Below are 19,312 nucleotides of genomic sequence, written 5' to 3'. Positions count from 1 at the left end.
CGGAGCCCGGAAATCGCTGTCCTCTCTCCTGCCCACGGCGCAGGAAGCCTGCTGGGGACGTTCCCACCGGATTCGTCAAGACCGCTGGGCCCTGCGTGGGTCGGCCTCCGGTGCCTTCCGTGGTGACCCCCAGGTGCGCAGAGCTGGTCTCTGGGTGGCCCTCAGTTCATCCAGCCATTCCCACGGCTGTGCTCTTGGGGCTGGACAAGGCAGGGTCCTGGCAGCCTCTCCGGATGAGGAAACGGAGCCCCGGGTGTTGGAGTGGGGCTTCCCTGCGGGGCGGGGGCTGCGGGGCAGGTAGTGAGCCCAGCCCGCCGGCCCCAACCCCTGGACACTCCCCTCGGGGGGGAGGTCACCCATGGGCAGCCGCGGGCCTCCCTCTGCTGTCCCCTCGGTCACAAGCCGCTCCTTTCCCTGGACGCTGTTTCCCTCATGGTCACGGCACCTTTGTAGGCAGGCCGCGTCCTCCTCGGCCCTTCGAGGCTGCCTCCCAGGCCACCCTTCCCCTGCCGTCAGCGGGACCACCACGCCCCGAGGACGGGGCTGGCGATGGCGGTGGTCACTGTGGCGGGCAGGAACGTGTGCAGCCAAAGCTGGTGGGGACGCCTCTGTTGGGGTGGGGAGGGATTCTCGTGCTGGTGGCGGCGCTTCCGGGATGGCAAGGGCAATGTCCCCAGGCCACCCTGTCCCCCGCTCCCACAGACAGGAGGAGACCCTGGAGGCGGGGCCTGACGGACGGAAGGTAGAGGGACAATGACGCGGGCCCGAGTCCCCTGGGGGGCAGGGCGCGGGACGCGGCCACACTCCTGTCACCCAGGCAAGTGGCGCCTGCACAGAGTGGCCCTTCCTCTGGGCAGGTGGAGACTCTTCCTGGAAAAGCCTTCACAGCCACCCCTCCCAGCCCCCCTGGACCCAGCCAGCAGCGAGTCCGGACCATCGGAAGTCCCCCTTCCTATCTAACCCCCGGCCAGCCGCCAGCCGCAGTGAGAGGCTCCTGTCCCCAGCAGCAGACTGCTCTAGTTCTTACTCCCTTGGTCCCTCCCTCCATCCGTCTGGGCTGCTCCACAACCGCACGGCGGGGCCACACCGCAGCATCCTCGGGCTCCTCTCGGCCATGTTCACGGTGAAGGACCCGTCTCCAGGTTCCCATCACCTCCCCGGGCCCCGCGTCCACGTGGGCTTGCCTCCACAGAGAAGCGAATCCTCAGGGAACTCCAGGACTTGTTCCGGAACCTTCCATTAGCCGGGAGTGCCTTCCTGGCCCTGCTCCACCCACCCCCCAGCCCGCTGGGACGTCCTTCTGAACCTGGAGCGATGTCTGGGGAACGTGGGGCCGCACTGCCCCTGAGTTGACAAGGCAGCTGGTACCCCACCTAAGCCGCCCAGAAACCGCCACCCACATGGCGGCCATCCCACTGCTCTAGGGGGTTACCAGGCAGCGCTTTCTAGGGGCGCCTGGGCGGCTCAGTCGGTGAAGCGTCTGCCCTCGGCTCAGGTCGTGATGCCGGGCGCTGGGATGGAGCCCAGAGCTGTTCTCCCTCTCCCTCCGCCCCTCCCACAGCTCGCTCTCGCTCGCTCTGTCTCTCGCTCTCTCTCTGTCTCGCGCTCTGTCTCGCGCTCTCTCTGTCTCTGTCTCTCGCTCTCTCTGTCTCTCGCTCTGTCTCGCGCTCTCTGTCTGTCTCGCGCTCTCTCTATCTCTGTCTCGCGCTCTCTCTGTCTCTGTCTCTCGCTCTCTGTCTCTCGCTCTCTGTCTCTCGCTCTCTCTCTCTGTCTCTCACTCTCTCTCCGTCTCGCGCTCTGTCTCGCGCTCTCTCTGTCTCTGTCTCGCGCTCTCTCTGTCTCTGTCTCGCGCGCTCTCTCTCTGTCTCGCGCTCTCTCTCTCTGTCTCTGTCTCTCGCTCTCTGTCTCTCGCTCGCTCTCTCTGTCTCTCTCTCTCTCAAATAAATAAGATCTTAAAAAAAAAAATCCTGGGGTCCCTGGCTACCATCCCCGCCCCCCCATCCCTGTAAGTGTCTTGGCTCCTTACCCCGAGGAGGCTTCACTCCCAGGCCCTGGGGAGGGCACGAAGGCCCTGCAAGGAAGGGCTCGCACACTGGGCAGCGATACGAGGGGCTGCACTGGCCTCCCCCTGCGTTACCACTCTGCCACCTAAAGCCGGTGACCAAGGGAGTTCTCAGGCCTCCTGCAGAGGGGGGGTTCCCCCCACCGGGGTGTCCCACGGCACTGGCCAGGTCTGCTCGGAGTGGCCCACGGTGGATGGGAGACCAAAGGTGGGCCAGCTGGGGGCAGAAGGCCTTGACCTCGGGCAAGCCCCGCCCCTCTGGGCCTCAGTGTCCCCTCTGGCACTGTGGCAGCCAGACTGGGAGACTGAGATCCCTTCCAAGGCCAGCAATCGGTGGCCCTGCGGCTTCTTGAGCTGTGGGGACCAGCAGGCTCCCCATGTATTTTTTAGGGCCTAAAAATAACCAGGAGGGGAAGGGTGTCTCTGAATAGCTCAGGAATGTGCCAGTCACTGCCCCACTCGGAACTGCCTCCAAATAAGGCTGTGGCAGAGCCGGAAGCCCTGAGACAGTCACTGCTCACGTCAGCCTCCCAGCTGTGCTGCTCCAGAACCTTCCCTCCCACCCCGGCCAGCCCTCAGCCCGGCCCCAAGGGTCTCCCCCAGACAGCACTCAGGTCCAGGGCCGGGCATGGGGTAGGGGTCCTGGGAGCCCCCTGTGGACCACAGCTCTTTGGACAAAGAGTAAGGAAGTTACAGTCATACAATCTAAGATTTACTCGTCTAGAAACTTCCATTTACATGTGTGGATCTTAGGACAATCCAATCCAGACCCCTTCCCCAAATCCCAGAAGATGGAAGTGCGGGGCCCCCTGAAGAAGATGCATGCTCTCCCCTGGCACCCTGGGCGTCCCCAGGAGCGGATACCCCGACTGGCGACGGGGGGCAGCTTGGAGCCCTGCTCAGACCAGGTGCAGGGCGCAGGCGTCCCCAGCTGTCCCAGGAAGGCAGAGGAGGTGTTGCTGGACTCAATATGGCTCTCTGGGAACACCATATGGATGCGGCCCAGGAAGGGGAGTCGGGAGGAGGCAGGACGCAGTGCCCCCCCCACTGTATCCTCTCCTCTCCATCACAGGGAGTTCCCTTGGGAGGCAGGTGGCAGATGGGGTGGCCTGCAAGTCAGGGTTCCGGGACGATGCCCCTGCCTGAGACCTCAAGGGGCCTGTCCTCCTCTCTACCAGCCCATGCCCCGCCCCCGGCCGACTCTATCCCTCCCAGACCCTTTCCAGGCTCAGCGTCCCCCAGTCCTCAGAGGGCAGGCAGCTGACAGATGCCACCCCAGTCCCTCTAAACCTCCTGGAGAGATGAGAGTGGGTTTTGGGGAAAGCAGGTGGCAGAACAGGAAGAGAAGGGACGGAGTGGTGGTGGGCAGGGGCCACTTCCCTGGAGGAGAGGAGACAACACGGCCTGGTGATGGTGCCCTGAGAGCCAGAGCAGGGACGTGACCCCCCCCCCAAGGCCTCCTGGAGGAGGGGCCCAGGCCGAGCCTGAGGTCAGTGGGGTGGCAGACAGGTACCCAGGTGGGCAGCCTGAACCCAGCCTTGAGGATGCGGAAGGCTGGAGAGCCCGTCAGGGGCCTACCTGCTGCGGAGAACGAGGGTCCGCGCCCCGGCCCCACCCCCCGGGGGGATTCCAGGGGCCAGTGTGGGCTCTGGCCCACCCAACAAGTCACCAGCTGGGGCCAGGACGCTGCATGGCCAGCCCTAGGAGCACACTCCCCTTGCCCCAGCCCCAGCCCGGGCCCCGCCTTTGGCTCTGAATCTCTCTGGAGTCTCCATGGATCCTGCATCAGGTTTCAGGTAGGGATCTGGTACCCCTCAGACAGGGGCCACCCCCAACCCCAGTGTGCACAAGAGCTCTGTTCCTCTGACCGCTGAGAGGGTTCCTGGGGAAGGAGCGCCACCAGACCAGGCCGGGACGGTGTGCAGACCACCTTCACTCCCTGGGCACATGGCAAGGCCTGGGCCGCAGATGGACAAGGGGGACCGTGGAGTGAGCCGAGCGGGCAGGACAGGGGCAGGGGACAGCGGAGGCTAGGCTGTGGTCCAGGCCGAGCAGTGAGCCGCCAGGCTCGAAGACGCGGGGGGTGGGGGTCTCCTGGTGGGGGCTCCTGGCGGGGGCTTACACAGGCCCCGAGCAGCACAAGCTGACCGGTCGGGGGGCAGGCGCTGGTGAGGGGCAGAGGCGCGGTGACAGCCTGCCGGACCCCCACGGGGCAGACGTGTTAGCGCCAACCCCCTCCCCCGAAGAGGAGACTGAGACACGGAGAGGGCCAGTGACTTGCCCGCGCGGCTGCAGAGTTCAGGTTGCAGCAGGTGCACTCCCCAGAGACTGCAGCAGCCAGCTGGGTTTGTAATAATGGAGGATTGTCAGGGAAAAAACAGTCCTTTACATCGCCTGACTGAGAGCAAAGCACCAGGTGAGACCCCACGCCGACACAGTCGTTCCCGCGGCCTGGGCAGTCTTAAAGTGCCAGCCGGAGGCAAAATTTGTGGGCACACGGGCCAGGCCCTGACGCAGGCTTGGGCAGGAGGCTGGCGTCCGCCTCTCTCTGCACGATGTACCTCTCCCTTCCGCTGGGGCACCGGGGTGCGGACACCCCCCGCCTCCACGCCCTGCTCTGTGCAGGCCCCGAGACCAGGGATGCCTCCCCTTCCAGCCGCGGCCACATGGCCCTCAACTGGGCCTTCGCGTGCTTCATTTCCTTACACAAACATGCAGGCTTTCTACTTCTTCACTCACTTCTAGTGCGTTTTGTTTTTAGAAATCCATCTATTTCAACTAAGCTCTCAAATGTATTGGAATGAAATCACTTCTTCGGTTTCTGAGGGGTGCGCAGTTGGGTCCCCCTTGCACCCGGCCTTTGATTTGTGCCACCCTTCTCTCGTTCGACATCGCATCAGCCGCTGCAAAGAGCAGACTCATCGCTAGGTGGGCCCACGTCTCTCCTCTCTCTTTAATTCCTGCTCCCATCTTTGTTATTTCCTTCCTTCTTTTGGGGGTTTTTACGAACAAAAATACTTGAGCGGATGCCTATCACGTTAACTTTTAGCTTTTAACATTTATCTGATGTAGGTCTTCAGGCTATAAATGTCCCTCAAGGTGCTGCCTTAGCTCCACCTCACAAGTGTCCGTATGTATCATTTCCGTCCTCATTCAGTTTCAGTGGTTATTTATTTATTTTGGAGAGAGGGCGTACGAATGGGGGGCGCGAGGACCCTGAGCAGGACCCATGCCCAGTGTGCAGCCCAACGCGGGGCTCGATCCCACGACCCTGAGACCACGACCTGAGCCGAAAGCAATAGTCGGATGCTTAACTGACTGAGCCGTCCAGGCGCCCCCAGTTTTAATGGTTTTTAAATTTCCATTATGGTTACTTTCTTTGGTATGTTATTTTATATGATTTAGAAGTCCTAAATCATGGACATTTTTAATCTGCCTTTTTGTGGTTTCCATCGTAATTATAATGCTGTCATGGAATGTAGTCTGTAGGAGACCTGCTAGAATGTACCAAGTAAAAAAAAAAAATCTTCCACCCGTATTCTCCAGTTGCTGAGCTCACAATCATCTCTGTGGTCATCACACGAAGCCTGTCCACCCCATTGCTCCAACCTGCCATATGGCAAATCATTTTGTCTCTGCGTGACCTGCCAAGAGCTGAAAAAAGATGCACTGAAAATCCCCACTATGACAGTGGACTGTTTTTCTTTTTGGAGTTCTAGTAAAGTTGGTTTTGTTCATATGTCCTTTCATGTGGGGAACAGAGTTCAGAACTGACACATGTTCCCAGCAAATCAAATCTTCTATTCTTTTGAATTGACCGTCTCTCTGCATAATAATGTCTTTATCTCTGACTTACAGTCCATCTTGCTTGATGTCAATATACCCTAACTATCCTTTATTAAACTGTATTGAAAATCCTGCCAGAGAGGGTCTGTCTTGAGCTGGTTTGATCACATTGCGCATAACCGCTGCCCCTCAGCCTCACTTAGCGGCCCACGCTCGCCCTGCTGTTACAGCGCTTCAAAAATCCTCTTTCTTGATTTCTGAAATAATCGCATTTTTAAATATTTGTTTTTGATCCATTTTTACCTTTTATTGGTCCAGAAACCATACAGATTCTTTCCCTTTCAGCTTACCTTTGAAATGTAACCAGTTATTTAACTTGATAAGGTCTAAAATTTATCAAAATAGTTAACACCCTTTTCAAACAATACAAGGATCTCAGAACATTTTAATCCTTCTCTTTGGACTTACGTGCTCTATTATTTTAGCTCTGTATTTTTGAACTCCCTAAATTAGACATTATTTTTAAAAAAACAGACAATATTGGGTTGCATTTACTTACGTGTTGAGCAGTTTTACCTTTCTCACCATTTAAGTGGGTTCTGCACCCAATTCTGATTCGTGGGTGTGTGTTGGGGTGGGGTCCCACCACCAAGCGATTCTCCAGTTCTCAGTGGACCCTGACGGGGTGTCATCTCAACTCTGACATGACCTGGAGACGCCATCAGACCCACAAGGTGGGGGGCTCTGTCCCACGAGACGCCCCCACTTCAGACGCCAACTGCAAGTCCATCTTGTGACCTATGCTTCTGACCAACCAGCTCCAGACAGGAGGTTCCCACGCCCCCCGCCATGGGTTTGATTCATCTGCTAGAGCAGCTCACAGAACTCAGAGAACATTTCACTCACTGGATCACCGGTTTATTTAAGAGGATCTAACGCCAGACCAGCCAGCGATGCACAGGGCCCTGTGTGGGGAAGGGCACGGAGCCTCCGTCTCTCCAGGTGAGCCATTCTCCCAGAACCCTGATTTGTTCACCAACCTGGAAGCTCTCTGAACCCATTCCTTCCGGGTGTTAATGGAGGCTCCCTTACACAGGCATGACTGATGAGATCATTGGCTATTGGTGAACAATTCTATCTCCAGCTCCCTGCTCTCCCCAGAGGTCAGCGGTGGGACTGAAAATTCCAACCCTCTAATCCCAGGGTGGGTTCCTAGGGCCACCAGCCCTATCCGGAGGCAAGGTCCAAAAGTCATTCATTAACATAACAAAAGACGCCTTTCCGGTTTTCTTCTCTTGGAAATTCCAAGGGTCTTAGGAGCTCTGTCCCAGAGGAAGATGTGTGCTTACTCTAAATCACATCACACCAATCTGCCTCAAATTTCATGCCTTCCTTCCTTCTTCCTGGAGTACATTCTCTCAAAGTCCTTGTAGTCTGGGACGGTAATGCTCTCTCTTCTTCCACAAGCAGAAGACCAAGTCGCCCCTGCTCCGCAGCCCACGGCCCACCGCACCCCCATTCCTGTTTCCTTCTTCCCCCTTGTCCCTCCCACCAGCCCACAACTACTCTAATTTAATGTGTCTTTTTTGTTTGTAAGTGCTTTTGGGGAAAAAAAAGTTTCTGGTTTTTTTTGACTTTTTGAAATAATTTTAGGCATATGGAAGAGTTGCAAAAATAGTACAGAGATTCTGTACACCCTTCACGAGCTTCCTCTTATGTTAACATCCTATAAAACCGTGGAACACTTATCAAGTGTATGGATTTGAAATGTATTTAAGTTATATATCTCATTCTATATATTTTTCCAAGCCCTTTTTAAAAAAAAAAAACAACACCCATCTGGGTTGCTAGGTGTGCATCTGATCTGTTTTCTTTTTTTCCTTTTTCTTTACATGATTAATTTTAAGAAAAAAAATACTGCTGAATGTATATCCTAGATGACAAGAAGCCCCACATCATGACCCCCTGTGTGTGGTGACACACACCGATGTGCATGCTGGAATTTTCCGTGTTTTAGTCCACGTCACTGAGGCACGATTTATGTACAGGTACGACGCACCCATTTCAAGCGTTTGAGGTTTGCGGAGCGTGCACACCTGCAGAGCCACCGCCGGGGTCAGGGCTGGGACAGAGACACTGGCCTTCCTGCTGTGTTCGGGGAGGGGGGGGGGCTCACCGTTGCTTGCGGGGCGGGGGGGAGGGGCGGGGGGCGGTCCCTTGTCCTCCTGCCTGTGGCCTCTCACCTTCCCCTGGCAGCCCTGCTGTTCTCTTCCATGGCCTGCGCTCTCAGGGCTAAACCTACGTGCTCATCATTAGGCCAGCACCATCCTTTCTCCCGGGTGTTCTTCGAGAAGTTTTACAGTCCTTAGCTTTAGGACCCACCCAAATTCATGTTTGTGCTGGTGTGATGGCTCGGTCAGGATTTTTTTTTTTTTTTTTGGAATGCGGATGTTCCATTATTCCAGCACCACTTGTTGGGAAGACCATGGTTGCCCCACTGAATGGACTTGCTCTCTGTCAAACATGGGTCGGCAGCTATCACTGGGGAGGGCTCTATTTCCAGGCCCCGGGTTCTGTTCTCCTGACCCGTTAGTGTCTTCTTTCGCCAATACCGCCCTGTCTTGATATTTTATTCCTCTTCTGTTTTCGACTGCTCTGAGAGGTGCTAGTGTTCCACTCGTCGCTCATCTCTTAGGCACGATGACAGTCGTTGATGGAACGTCTCTGATGGTTTCCTCCTGTGAGCCATCTGTCCCTCCCTGTGCCCCGCACATGAGGTGTCCGGGTTTCTGCACAGGTCAAGACAGTTTGGAGTGCACCCCGGACACGTGGATACCTGCTTGTGAGACTCTGGGTCCTACTGAAACCCCGAGTATGGACTTGGGGGTTTATGTAGGCGATCAGATAGGCAAGGTTCGTGCTGCCCGTCCCACCTTCTGCGAGCACTGGTCCTAGTATCAGCTGGGTTTTAACTCTTTCCCCACGTCATTCAGGTCCGTGTCGTGTGGCCACAAGTGGCAAGTGTGAGACCAGAGCAGGTCTACGCCTTAGAGCAATCCTGGAATCTCGTGCGTGCTATTCAGGGTTGCACGCAAACATGCCCCGATCGGGGTGAGCCCAGCGCGTACATACAACTTCACGCGCCTGCTCTCCCAAACTCCCTCCTCCGTGCGGTTTCCCAATACTTCTTGGCTCTTAGGGGACCTCCAACCCCCGCCTAGCCTTCGGGCTACAAAGTCGGGGCCGCGGCTTGCCACTCAGCCGTGCACCTTCTCTAACTGGTTCTGTCTCCCAACCAGGTGCCAAGATCATAGAAAGAGAAACACGGACACGAAGCGGCACCCCCTCCCCACACCGTCCTCGGCCTTAGAGTCTGTACTACCAGCCGGGCTGCTGCCGCCACCAACCTCCTTGTCAGAGTCCCTGGGGCCTGGAGTAGAGAACAGAAAACAAACAAGAAAACAAGGGAATTCCCTTTTCCAGGTCACGTTAGGACCCCTACCTCCAGCTCCTGCACCTGCTCAACACGTCCAGGACTGGGGCTGTCTTCGAGCCCAGGCCAGGAGACACCAGCTCGGGGTCCTCTGCGTTCCACAATCCACGGGCTGGCATTTACAAAGTCCACAAAAAGCTGCTCCATGCACAGCATCCAGGAATTCCAGCTACATTCAGCGGAGAGGCAAAGCGGAGGATGCTTACTTCCCATCATGCCCAGAACCAGAACCGGGTCTGAGCCAGGACCTGCTACTGTTTCACGGCCCTCCGTGGCCTCCATTCCCCGTAGTTTATTTGCCCGCTTTCACACGATCGTCACAGGCACTGCTCTGGTGTGCATCCTTTTGCACCCGTATGAGAAGTGCTTTCCTCTGTGAAGGCAGGAAGGGGTGGGGGTCACTGGCGCGTGCCATCAGAGTGCTCTCTGCAAGGTCCGCACCCGTGCAGCGCCCTCGGGACCCACCAGCGCTCTCAGACCCACACGCTCACCAGCGCCAGGAGGAATCAGCTGGCTAGCGTTTGTCCGTCAGGAAGGCATAAAGCCAAGTCATTTTGTTTAATGTGCATTTCCCAAATGACTGATGAATGTCTGTATCTTTCCAAACACCTGCTGGCTTTGGGGGTCCCTCCTATGTGAACTCCCGCTTCTATCTGGGGTCTGTCCGGACTGGTCTGTCTGCTCTAGAGAACAGTTTCAGTGGCTGCGAGTCCCTGGTGCTTTCAGTGGTCTTTCGGCTTTGCCCCCAGCACCCTTCACGGCACAGAGCCCTGCTCCGGGGGCACACACTACCTTCTCTTCTGCGTCAGCTGTCATCTCGTGTTTGCAGGTCTGTGCCGGTGTAATCAAGTACATCCACCTCTGCCTCGCGGTTTATTCTCCGGCCCTTCATTGTCCACAGGTCCTAGAGATTCCCTATTTCACTGTCCCTGCATATTTAGCTCCGGAGCTGTTGGTAGGGAACCAGCTAAGCTTTTCTCCACGAAAAGAGGTTATTTCCAACCCGATCACTGAAATAATTCATCCTTTATGGATGTCTGTTCTTAAGCCAACACACACTCTTACTTTATTTTTGCTGTTACTGCTTCCTGGCTGCCAGGACTTTACAGTAGGTCTTAACACTTAGGAGGAGTCCCCGGTGCCTGGTATGTCCCGAGGCTGTGTTTTTGGTGCGTCTATGTTTCTGATGGTTGTAGCTCATCCTAACCCTCCCTTTACTACCTGCAACCAGTTTTGCTCAGTAGAGAAGTTTCTGCGTCTTGGAGTCTATTCTGCCAGCTAAGCAGACCGCCACTGCAGTTCTCACTCACCGATGCTCAGGATGCCGTGCTCCATCCCGGGCTTCCCCAGCTCCTCCAGGCTGACCCGAGCCGGGCATCAGTGTCTGGGTGTCTGAGCCGGTGCTCCTCTCAGCCCTGGGGCTGCCTGCCGGCTGCACCGCGGGCCCAGCTCCTGTGGAGTTAACAGCCTCGCCCTTGGCTGGCTTCCGGGGCGGCGCTGGACCCAAAGTCGGCCCGGGGGCTCTGTGCCTCCCTCCGTACTGGCAACACTGCCTTCTCTTCTGCTCTAACCAGCATGTCTCCGGGTGGGTCTACACTTGCCCACCGTGCTTGAGAGGCGTGCGCTTCCCATTGGCAGACGCATGCCTCCCAGCGGAACCGGGGTATCTCTAGGAATTCCCTGTGCAGCTTTCCACTCAGTTCTCCCCCCGGGTCTGATACGGGCTCTCCCACAAAGCCACGGAGATTCAAATGTAGCCGCCGTACTTTCCTAAAACTCCCTTTGATTCTTTTTCAGATCCGTTTGGCCATGTCTGGTAAGTTTTTATCTTTGGTCATTTTCTGGTTGTCTTTTTGTCTCTTCAAATATTTCTATATGTGATCATTTGGTGCAAAACTGTACATGTTGATTCCAGTCTCTGAAAATCCCAGGAGCCTGAAACAGCTGGGAGTTTGGTCGCACTCAGGGGCTTCTTTCCTCATGTCTGCAAACTTTTCTCAGGAGCTCAAATACGGTTTCACTCACCCCAACTGCATGCTGAGGGCATAAGGGGCAAACTCCCTCCTGTCGGGCGGCTATCTGCTAGCTGCTGCTTGGACCCGGGGGGCAAGGCTGCCCGCAGCCCCTTCCGGAGCCCAGACCAAGCCTACCTGGTCCAATGCTCCCTCCTCCCTGGCTTGGGGACCGCGGCCCTGGCCCCACCCCGGCCCCCAGCCCAGCCCCCCAGCCTGGCTTCCAGCCCGGCTCCACCCCAGCCCCCAGCTCAGCCCCCCAGCCCAGCCCCCCAACCCAGCCCCAGCTCGGCTCCCAGCCCGGCTCCACCCCAGCCCCCAGCCCGGCCCCCCAGCCCCTGGACTCTCAGTTGCTTCCCACCCACCATTCTGTCTGTCGGCTCAGTTTTGGATACTTTGCTTTTTTGCTTTTTGTTTTTAAGCCTTGAGAGATTTCCCTTACTGTTCTTGAGCACCAGCAATACATTTAATCTATCCAAGATCTACTTGTGTTTTCATGGGAGGCTTCTTTGGAACACTAGTCTGCACGCTGCGGATGTTGGCTGGGTTGTGTCCCCTCAGCAGACCCCAAAGCGCTCTGGAACAAGATACGCTCCCTGCCACCTTCCTCATCTGCTCTCTGAGGGCTCACTGGTTCTGGGCTCCTGCAAGGCCACACCCGTCCCCTCCTCTCTGACTGCTTCATGGACTATTCTTTGCCGGGCGCCCTCTTCCATCTAACCGCAAAAAGCCAAAAAGCCGCTGGCATCCTTAAAAGAGTCTGCTTGCTTCTCCCCGACCCCAGCTGCCTTGATGTGCAGACTCCTCCCCACAGCTCGGACTGCTCCTGGCCCCAGGCCCGCCCCCAGGCACAGATGCCCTGGTGCTCCCCACCCTGCCTTCTTGCCCACCCTGCCTTCCGGCCCTGACCACTCGGTACCACTGCCACGCAGGGCTCAGAAGGCAGGGGCACGGCTGTGCCAAGCTCCCAACAGCCACTGTCTGAAGAAGAGCCTCAGCCCCCCAACTGCTGGGAAAGGCCGTGGGGGGTAGCACAGGCTTCTCTCCTGCTCGACACCCCCATGGGCTCCACGTCTCCAGCAGACGCAGGCCCAGACTCGCAGGCCTCTGCAGCTCCCTAGCCTGCCCCTGCCCACTCTTCCAGCTTCTCGCTCGGGCCCCAACCTGTCAGCTGCTGGCCGCAGGGCGGGCCTGGCCTTCGAAGGTTCACGCAGCACCTCCTGCCAAGGCAGGCTCCAGCTCAGTGCCTTCTACCCCCCTGACCACTCACTGGCCACGTCCTCCAGGCTGGCCTCCAGCTTCCCCTTCTCCAGAACGCTCCCTCGCCTTCCTGGCTGGAGTCTCTGGGGGACTCCTGGCCTCCGCACAGCTGAAGGGGTGCACCTGCACAAGCAGGCCCACAGCACCTCGGGAGGATGAGAGCCGTGTCCCAGGCATTGTCTTCACTCGTTGGTCTGAGTCACATTCACCAGGCGACTACCACGTGTCCAGAACTTTCTGAGAAGCTGTGGATGCCGTCCCCAGAACAGCCACAGGGAGCAAGGGGGCCACAGCACACACTGGAAGCGCCCCTCACCGGGGTCTGCAACCATGCCGCTTTGCAATGCCGCTTGGGCACTGAGGAGAGCGAGCGGAACAGGCAGGGAGACAAGCCAGAGCAGGCATCAGGAAGGGGCAGACCAGGTCCCAAGGGTCTCAGGGCCACGGATGGGGCAGGAGGAGAGACTGGGGGGCCTGGGTCAGGGCAGGGCACATGGGGAGTGTCCAGACGCTGGGGAGTAGGGATCACTGGATCTGAAGCACTGGGAGGGCTGGGGGGTGTCAAGGCCGACCCCCGAGGCTCTGGGCTCAGCACCAGCAGGCAAGGTCTTGGCTCATGCGGCCAAAGGACACAGCAGCAGAATTCCTGAGGACCCCATGTCCTGAGTGTCTGGAGAGGAGACCACCTAGCCTCACAGAGGGAGGTGGCAGGAGGGTCCCAGGCAGGGAGAGTCTGGGGACGCCAAAGGGAACTCTGTCACATTTTTAATAGAGAAATAACACAGCATCTGCCAGGAACAAGTGCAGCCTCGGCTGGGGCTCAGTGCCTCACAAACTGGGAGAGTTCACTGATGTCTTCCAAAAAGCTGTGGTAGAATCTGCGGCTCACGGAGTCTGGGTCCTGCTTCAGGACCTCCACGTCTGCAGCAGAGATGCCCAGGGTCTGACGCACAGCGCCCCGGGGTGCAGCCCTGCCCCGGGAGCCCATGTGGGGTGGGGGGGGCACAGCCCTGTCCTGGAAGGGAGTCTCAAGGACAAAACAATGCCCCACCCTTGGGACAGGCTGGTTGAGGGACCTTCTTAGGAGTTGGGAGACAAAGAGGTCCCATGTTCTTGGCCCCCGGGGCTCACATTTCCTGAGGATTTTCAGGTCATCCTTCTTCAGGGAAAAGCAGAGGTCGGTAAAGTATTCCTGCAGAATGCCCCCTGGGTCAGGGAGGGGAGGTGGTGGGTATGGGCGCCTCTGGGGCCCAAGGGAGGCCAGCTTGGCAGGGAAAGGAAGTCAGCACCTGGCTGATGGGACCGGACTGTCCATGCCATGGGGCCAGCGCCACTGCCCCTACTGAGGCTGCCCCCAGGGCACAGGAGCGTGACCTTTAATGTGGCAGCTCAGGCAGTGGGGGGGGGGAGGGGGGGCGGGCACCGCGGTGGAAGGGCAGGACCACGGGCCGGCACCTACCGATGAACTTCATGGCCGTGTGCTTCAGGTTTTTGTGGGGGCTGACTAGGTAAATCAACGCCTGCATGAGAAACTGGTGGTAACTGCCAAAGTTGCTCTCCACCTGGGGGGGGGAGGGGAGACAAGGGCCCCATGGCTCCTGGGCCTCTGTGACCTGGCTCTGCCCGGGGCCAGCCAGCAATCCCAGGCCTGGAGGGAAGAGGGCCATGACCCCAGTCTGGGTCCAGGCCCCAGAAGCTGGTCCCCTACAGGGGGGAGGGGGAGAGGGGCTGGCAGAGTCCCACCCCACTGTCGGGGGCGGGGGCGGGGGGAGGGAGCCTGCGTTGAGGGGTCTGGGACCTTCCACATGGCCACCACCCCCAGCACTGTCCCAAATGTCCTCCAGGAAGCCACCCGTGCCGCTCCCACCGGAGCTCCAGCAACGGGCTCAGGGCCGGTCGGAGGCAGGGAGGGCTGCTGACCTCCCTGCTGGCCTCCCTGCCGGCCTCGCACATTCCCCCGGGGCACGTGCCGTGGACTCCCGGGGTGTGCGGCCACTTTTCCAAACAGGGGAGAGCTGGCCCAGGACGAGGCCGCCCCCCAGGAGGTGGGGCAGGGGACGCGCACAGCCCAGCTGCTCGTGCCGGCCGTTCCGTGGCCGCGTGGCCGCGTCCTCTGAGCCTATCCAGGTTTGGAAACCAGTTTTACCGTCTAAGCCTGCTTGGATTGGCTTCTCTGCTGCAAGCGCTCCCCCTGCCTCAGCCGCCAAGGCCGCCGTGTGGCCCACACGTCCCACAGAGAGCTACCGTGCGCACGCCAGGCCGGGCTTCCCCGAGGGGCACTAACTCCGGGCCACCCCGGCCGGCCTGGCCATCCCCTCTGGCCCTGCGCTGGCCGGACGGACCCTCAGAGCCGCCTTCCCTCCACAAATGTCACCTGAGACCTCCAGGTCCGGACGAGGCAGCCTGAGGCCCACAGACATGCTCCTTCCAGCCCCAGGACCCGCTGCGACCAGACTCCCCTTCTGGTCACAGACCCACGTGCTGGGAATTTGGTCATCTGCTGGTGACTTTACAAAGACAGCTGCCTTCCTGCTCTGTGTCCGCTTGAGGGCCCACCTGCCAAGCTGCGAGCCCGCTCAGCCAGACTCTGGGCCCTCATGCCCTTTTCCATTCAGACCCCAGGACTTCCTGGAGGCAGCTGATCCCGTGTCTTGGAGAGGAAAAGCCCTAGGAAGGGTCTGGAACATTCTAATGCTCCAGAAAGAAGAATGCCTAAAGAAAGGGTCCAGGGGCAGGGCTCACGAGAGAAAGGCCTCACGTTCAGGAGAGGCCAGGTGTGACGGCTCGAGCAATACAGTGATGCAGCTAACAGTGCGAATAACACCTCCCTGGAGCGAGCGGGGTCTCTCGTGAGCCGCAGGATGGGCTGGACCGCGTCCCCCCAAAAGAGATGCTGAGTCCCAATCCCCAAGACCTCAGAATAGGACCGTACTTGGAGATGGGGCCGCTGGAGGCGATGCCGTTATGGGGTCACGCAGTAGCCGTGGAGCAGCTCGGCTGGTGTCCTCGGGAGGAGGGGAGGCGCCCACACAGCGTGCAGGGCGGCAGTGACGCGGCCGGAGCCCAGGGACCCCGGCCTCCAGAGCTGGGGGACAACAGCTGGTGGAGTGGTCACCACGGCCGAGGGAACCCCCACAGGCCGAGCAGGACGGGGCCCCAGCGCACCTGCAGGGACACGGGAGGACAGCCGCCATGTGCAGGGCCGGGAGCATTGCAACTGGAGAACACGTCACCCGCGTGTCTCAAGTGGGACGGAATTCCCACACCCGTGGATCGGTTGAAGTATCGGGACGGCGGCACGGGAGGACAGGAACGCCGGCCCCAGACACTTAGCGGAAGAGTTCGGGAAAGGGGGGAGTTTTGAAAAGTAAAAGGTAAGTGACAGCGAGTGGCTCAAAGGCAGCAGATGTGGTGGATGACACGTCACCGCGGACGGAGCCCTGCCAGCCCGGGATGACACCCGCTTCCTCCTAGGCAAAACTCCAGAGCTCCTGGAAGGTGTGGACGTGGGAAAGTCTGCAAACCCAGGGACGTCTCCTTGGGGAAGAGCAGGAAGGGAGGGCCCTGGAGTGGAAAGCGGCGGGGACCACGTCGCTCCCCCAGCACCTGAGCCGCCCCCGGGACCCCCACGGTCACACCGAGGCCAGTGGTGAAGACTCACTTTCCCCCAGCACCTGAGCCGCCCCCGGGACCCCCACGGTCACACTGATGCCGGTGCTGAAGGCTCACACTCGTCTCAAGAAGTCTGTAGCCGACACGCAAATACAGTCACAGAGAAACAGACTTTGTGAAATCCGTGACCGTGACCTAGTAACGTGGACGGTTCAATGTCCTAACAGACGGCCCATTTAACGAATCGATAAGATTTGGAAAGTAGGTATTAACGTTGCACACGCTCTCTACCTCTCTTCAGCAGCTCACGAGACAGAGGTCCCCAGGGCGGACGCGGGCGGGGTGGAACCAGAGCCAGAAGTCCCCGGCAGGCACCGCGTCCGTGGGAGGGGGGAGCAGCCAGCAGACCTGGCATCACACACGCACTGCTGCAGTCTGGACCCAGGAAGGCAGAGGGAAACCGGAAGGGAGTCTGTCTCTCTCGTGCCCTGAGTGAGGAGCAGGAGCCCCGTCCCTGAGGAGTGGCGATCCGGCGCAGAGCCACCTGAGCACCTAGGACAGCTCAGAGCTGCCACGTCAAATCCGTCCCAGGTCCTACTGGCGGGACAGCACGAAGGACTCTGGAATGGGGCGCACAAAGAGAAAGACCACAATCCGAAACGACAGGATACACGAGCTGAAAACCCACCATGGGCCATAGTCGGAAAACACCCGGAGCAAGACTCGATGCTGGAATTCCAGGCAAGCGAGCCCCCGGGGGGTGACAGTTACCTCTGGGGACAACGGGAGCTCATGAGAAGGGAGCCGTCCGCAGGAGGACGAGCGCCAGTAGGGGTGCCGAGGGCAGGTCAGAGGCGGGTGTGGAGAGCGGAGGTGGATGGAAGGCAAGGCAGCCTCTCCCAGGGGTGGCAGCCTGAGAAGGCCAAACGCACCCGACGCGGGAGCCTCCCGGTGCCCAGGGCAGCTCGCCTCCTCGCGGCCCCAAGCCTGCCCTCGTTGCGTGCTCTCTAAGCGCGGAACCGGGTCCCCAAGTGTCGCCCACGCCGGGGCGGGGGCGGGGGGCGCCGGGTGACTCGCTGGACGGTGGTGGAGAGACGGAGCGGGCTCCCGCACCGGTCCCCCAGGCTCACCCTGCCCGGGGGCTCCCGTGCCCGCTCCGCGCGTGCACCATCCCAGACATCCCAGGGGGCTTGTCCGCAATGAGTCGTGTGCCACGCAGGCCGCTGTGCCCCGAGGGGTGGTGGCCATGGTCTCACGGGGCCCGGCCCTCAGCTCAGGGGCTGGGGGCGTCCTGGGCACTTCTCTCAGCCCCCGGCTGCGGCTCTCTTCCGCTCCGGCTGTCCCGGCGGTACCACGTTCCTTGGAGCTTGCCCGCCTCCCACTTTATGCCAGCATACCCCTGGACGGATCCGGACGGACAGACGCTGAGTCCCCCTCACAGCCGTAAGCGTCAAGGTGCAGCAGGCTGCAGGTGCCCACGACCTGCGCTTCAGGTGACTGCTCGGTGCCACGTGGAGCCTCTGCGCGCAGCGGGTCACCAGCACCCCACGTCCCCGGGGCGGGAGCTCGGCACCGCCTAGATGGCGGGGCACAACCAACCTGCCCCCCCGCCCCGCTGCAGGTCTCGCTCCTGGCCGCTCCTGGCACCAGCACTGTCCTGCAGCAGCGAGGGGTTTCTTATCCAGACCCAAGCACAAACCACGGGAAAGTCACACGTCTGCCTATGTAAAATTCAGAACTTCTGCCCGACCAGAGACACGGTGAGTGAAGTCAACAAGTCACAAACTGGGCAAAAATACAAATAACTGGCCAAGGACCCACACCTGGAGCGTGCAGACAGTTCATCATTCACACGCATCAAAGCACAAAACCAACGATCCCACACGCAGTGGGCAGGGGACTCAGCACGGCGGCCCCACCAGGCCCCGCCGGGCCCCCCAGAGAGGCGGCACCCACGAGAGGAACTGCCCTCCGGACCTGGGGAGCCCAGCCTCCCTCTCTCTGGGCACCTTTGCCCCCAGACTGCGGGCCTCCCCCCCTTCTCAGTCTCCCAGCCTTGGCAGGGCCCCCGGACTCTCACACCTCCACCAGATCCAGCATGGGCCAGGTGTGGCAGCCTGCCCACCGCCAAGCTGAAGAAAAGCCTGGGATCGCGGCCCCTGAGCAGCAAGGACAGGTCCCAGCCGGACAGGGGCCGACTCAGAAATAAACTGACTGCTAGAAATCAGAGCTAGGGTTTCTTGCTCAGCCACCTCCTCACAGCCGTCCTCAGAAGGGGACATGGGCCCAGCGATGTCTGGGGGCGGGTGGGTCCTGAGTTCCGGGAGCTACAGGGCCCTCCTCATGTCTGCACTGGGGGCATCAGTGGGGGCCATGCCCCCGAAGTTCTCCTCAACCGCAGCCGTGGGAACTGTGCCCCTCCCAGGGGCTGCAGCGGCCCCCACGGAGCCGGCCTTCAGTACAAACCCGCGGGACCGAGTCAGGGACCACCCAAGGGGCTTCCAGCACCAAGCCTGTCCCCATCGGGGTGCCCCTTAGAGGGTGCCGGGGCTAAGCCAATTCCCAGAGGCCCCCGGAGTTTGTACGGCCCTTGTCCGCCTCCCCGGTGTGCAGGAGGGCGCTGGCGCCTTACCATGTAGATGAAAATGTCGTTCTCAGCACCCAGGCCATGGCCCCATGCCAACTTCCCGAACAGCTCCTTCCGAAACTCCCACTTGAGCAGGATGGCACAGCGCAGGAAGGTCAGCTTTGTATTCTGTGGGCGGCACGCAGGGAGAGGCGGGTCTCAGCCCTCCCCATCATCAGTGCCCTCCTGGCCACACCCCAAGAGGGTGGCCTTCTGCAGCCATGCTGGCCCAGAGGCACTGGGGGTCCTGGGCCCAGCGAGGACCCCACTCACAGCTGTGCCCAGGCCAGGAGCCTGCCCAAGCCCTGGAGGGGGCTCCATCCATGGGGGCAAGGGTCGCCCCCACAGTAGGGTCTCACCCCCCACACCCCGTGGGTGTTCTGCTCTAATTCACAGGAAAACTCGAGAAGCCAGTGGTCACTCTGGCCACCCCGGCCTCCTTCCTGACCCTGGGGGCTTCT

General features: G+C 59.7%; 1 protein-coding gene across 1 annotated transcript in view; it reads right to left on the bottom strand.

Annotated features, from left to right (window-relative positions):
* Positions 1–512: 512 nt before the first annotated feature.
* The window catches only part of LOC148164595 (maestro heat-like repeat family member 5), a 59,986-nt gene continuing 41,186 nt past the window's right edge, over positions 513–19,312 (bottom strand). The window contains exons 34-43 of the mRNA XM_088022876.1: positions 18,858–18,980; positions 14,073–14,175; positions 13,745–13,819; positions 13,446–13,534; positions 12,930–12,970; positions 12,624–12,736; positions 10,652–10,838; positions 9,351–9,510; positions 4,185–4,256; positions 513–773 (exon numbers count right to left, since the gene is read on the bottom strand). Coding sequence (XP_087879002.1) covers positions 513–773; positions 4,185–4,256; positions 9,351–9,510; positions 10,652–10,838; positions 12,624–12,736; positions 12,930–12,970; positions 13,446–13,534; positions 13,745–13,819; positions 14,073–14,175; positions 18,858–18,980 — 1,224 coding nt within the window. The remainder of the gene's footprint in view (positions 774–4,184; positions 4,257–9,350; positions 9,511–10,651; positions 10,839–12,623; positions 12,737–12,929; positions 12,971–13,445; positions 13,535–13,744; positions 13,820–14,072; positions 14,176–18,857; positions 18,981–19,312) is intronic.

The sequence above is a fragment of the Eumetopias jubatus genome, unplaced genomic scaffold, assembly GCF_037043125.1.
Source record: "Eumetopias jubatus isolate StellerSeaLion01/CBP00866 unplaced genomic scaffold, mEumJub1_p1.0 scaffold_4, whole genome shotgun sequence".
Taxonomy (NCBI): Eukaryota; Metazoa; Chordata; class Mammalia; order Carnivora; family Otariidae; genus Eumetopias; species Eumetopias jubatus.
Note: the sequence above shows the minus strand (reverse complement) of the source record. Positions and strands in the feature narration are given on the sequence as shown.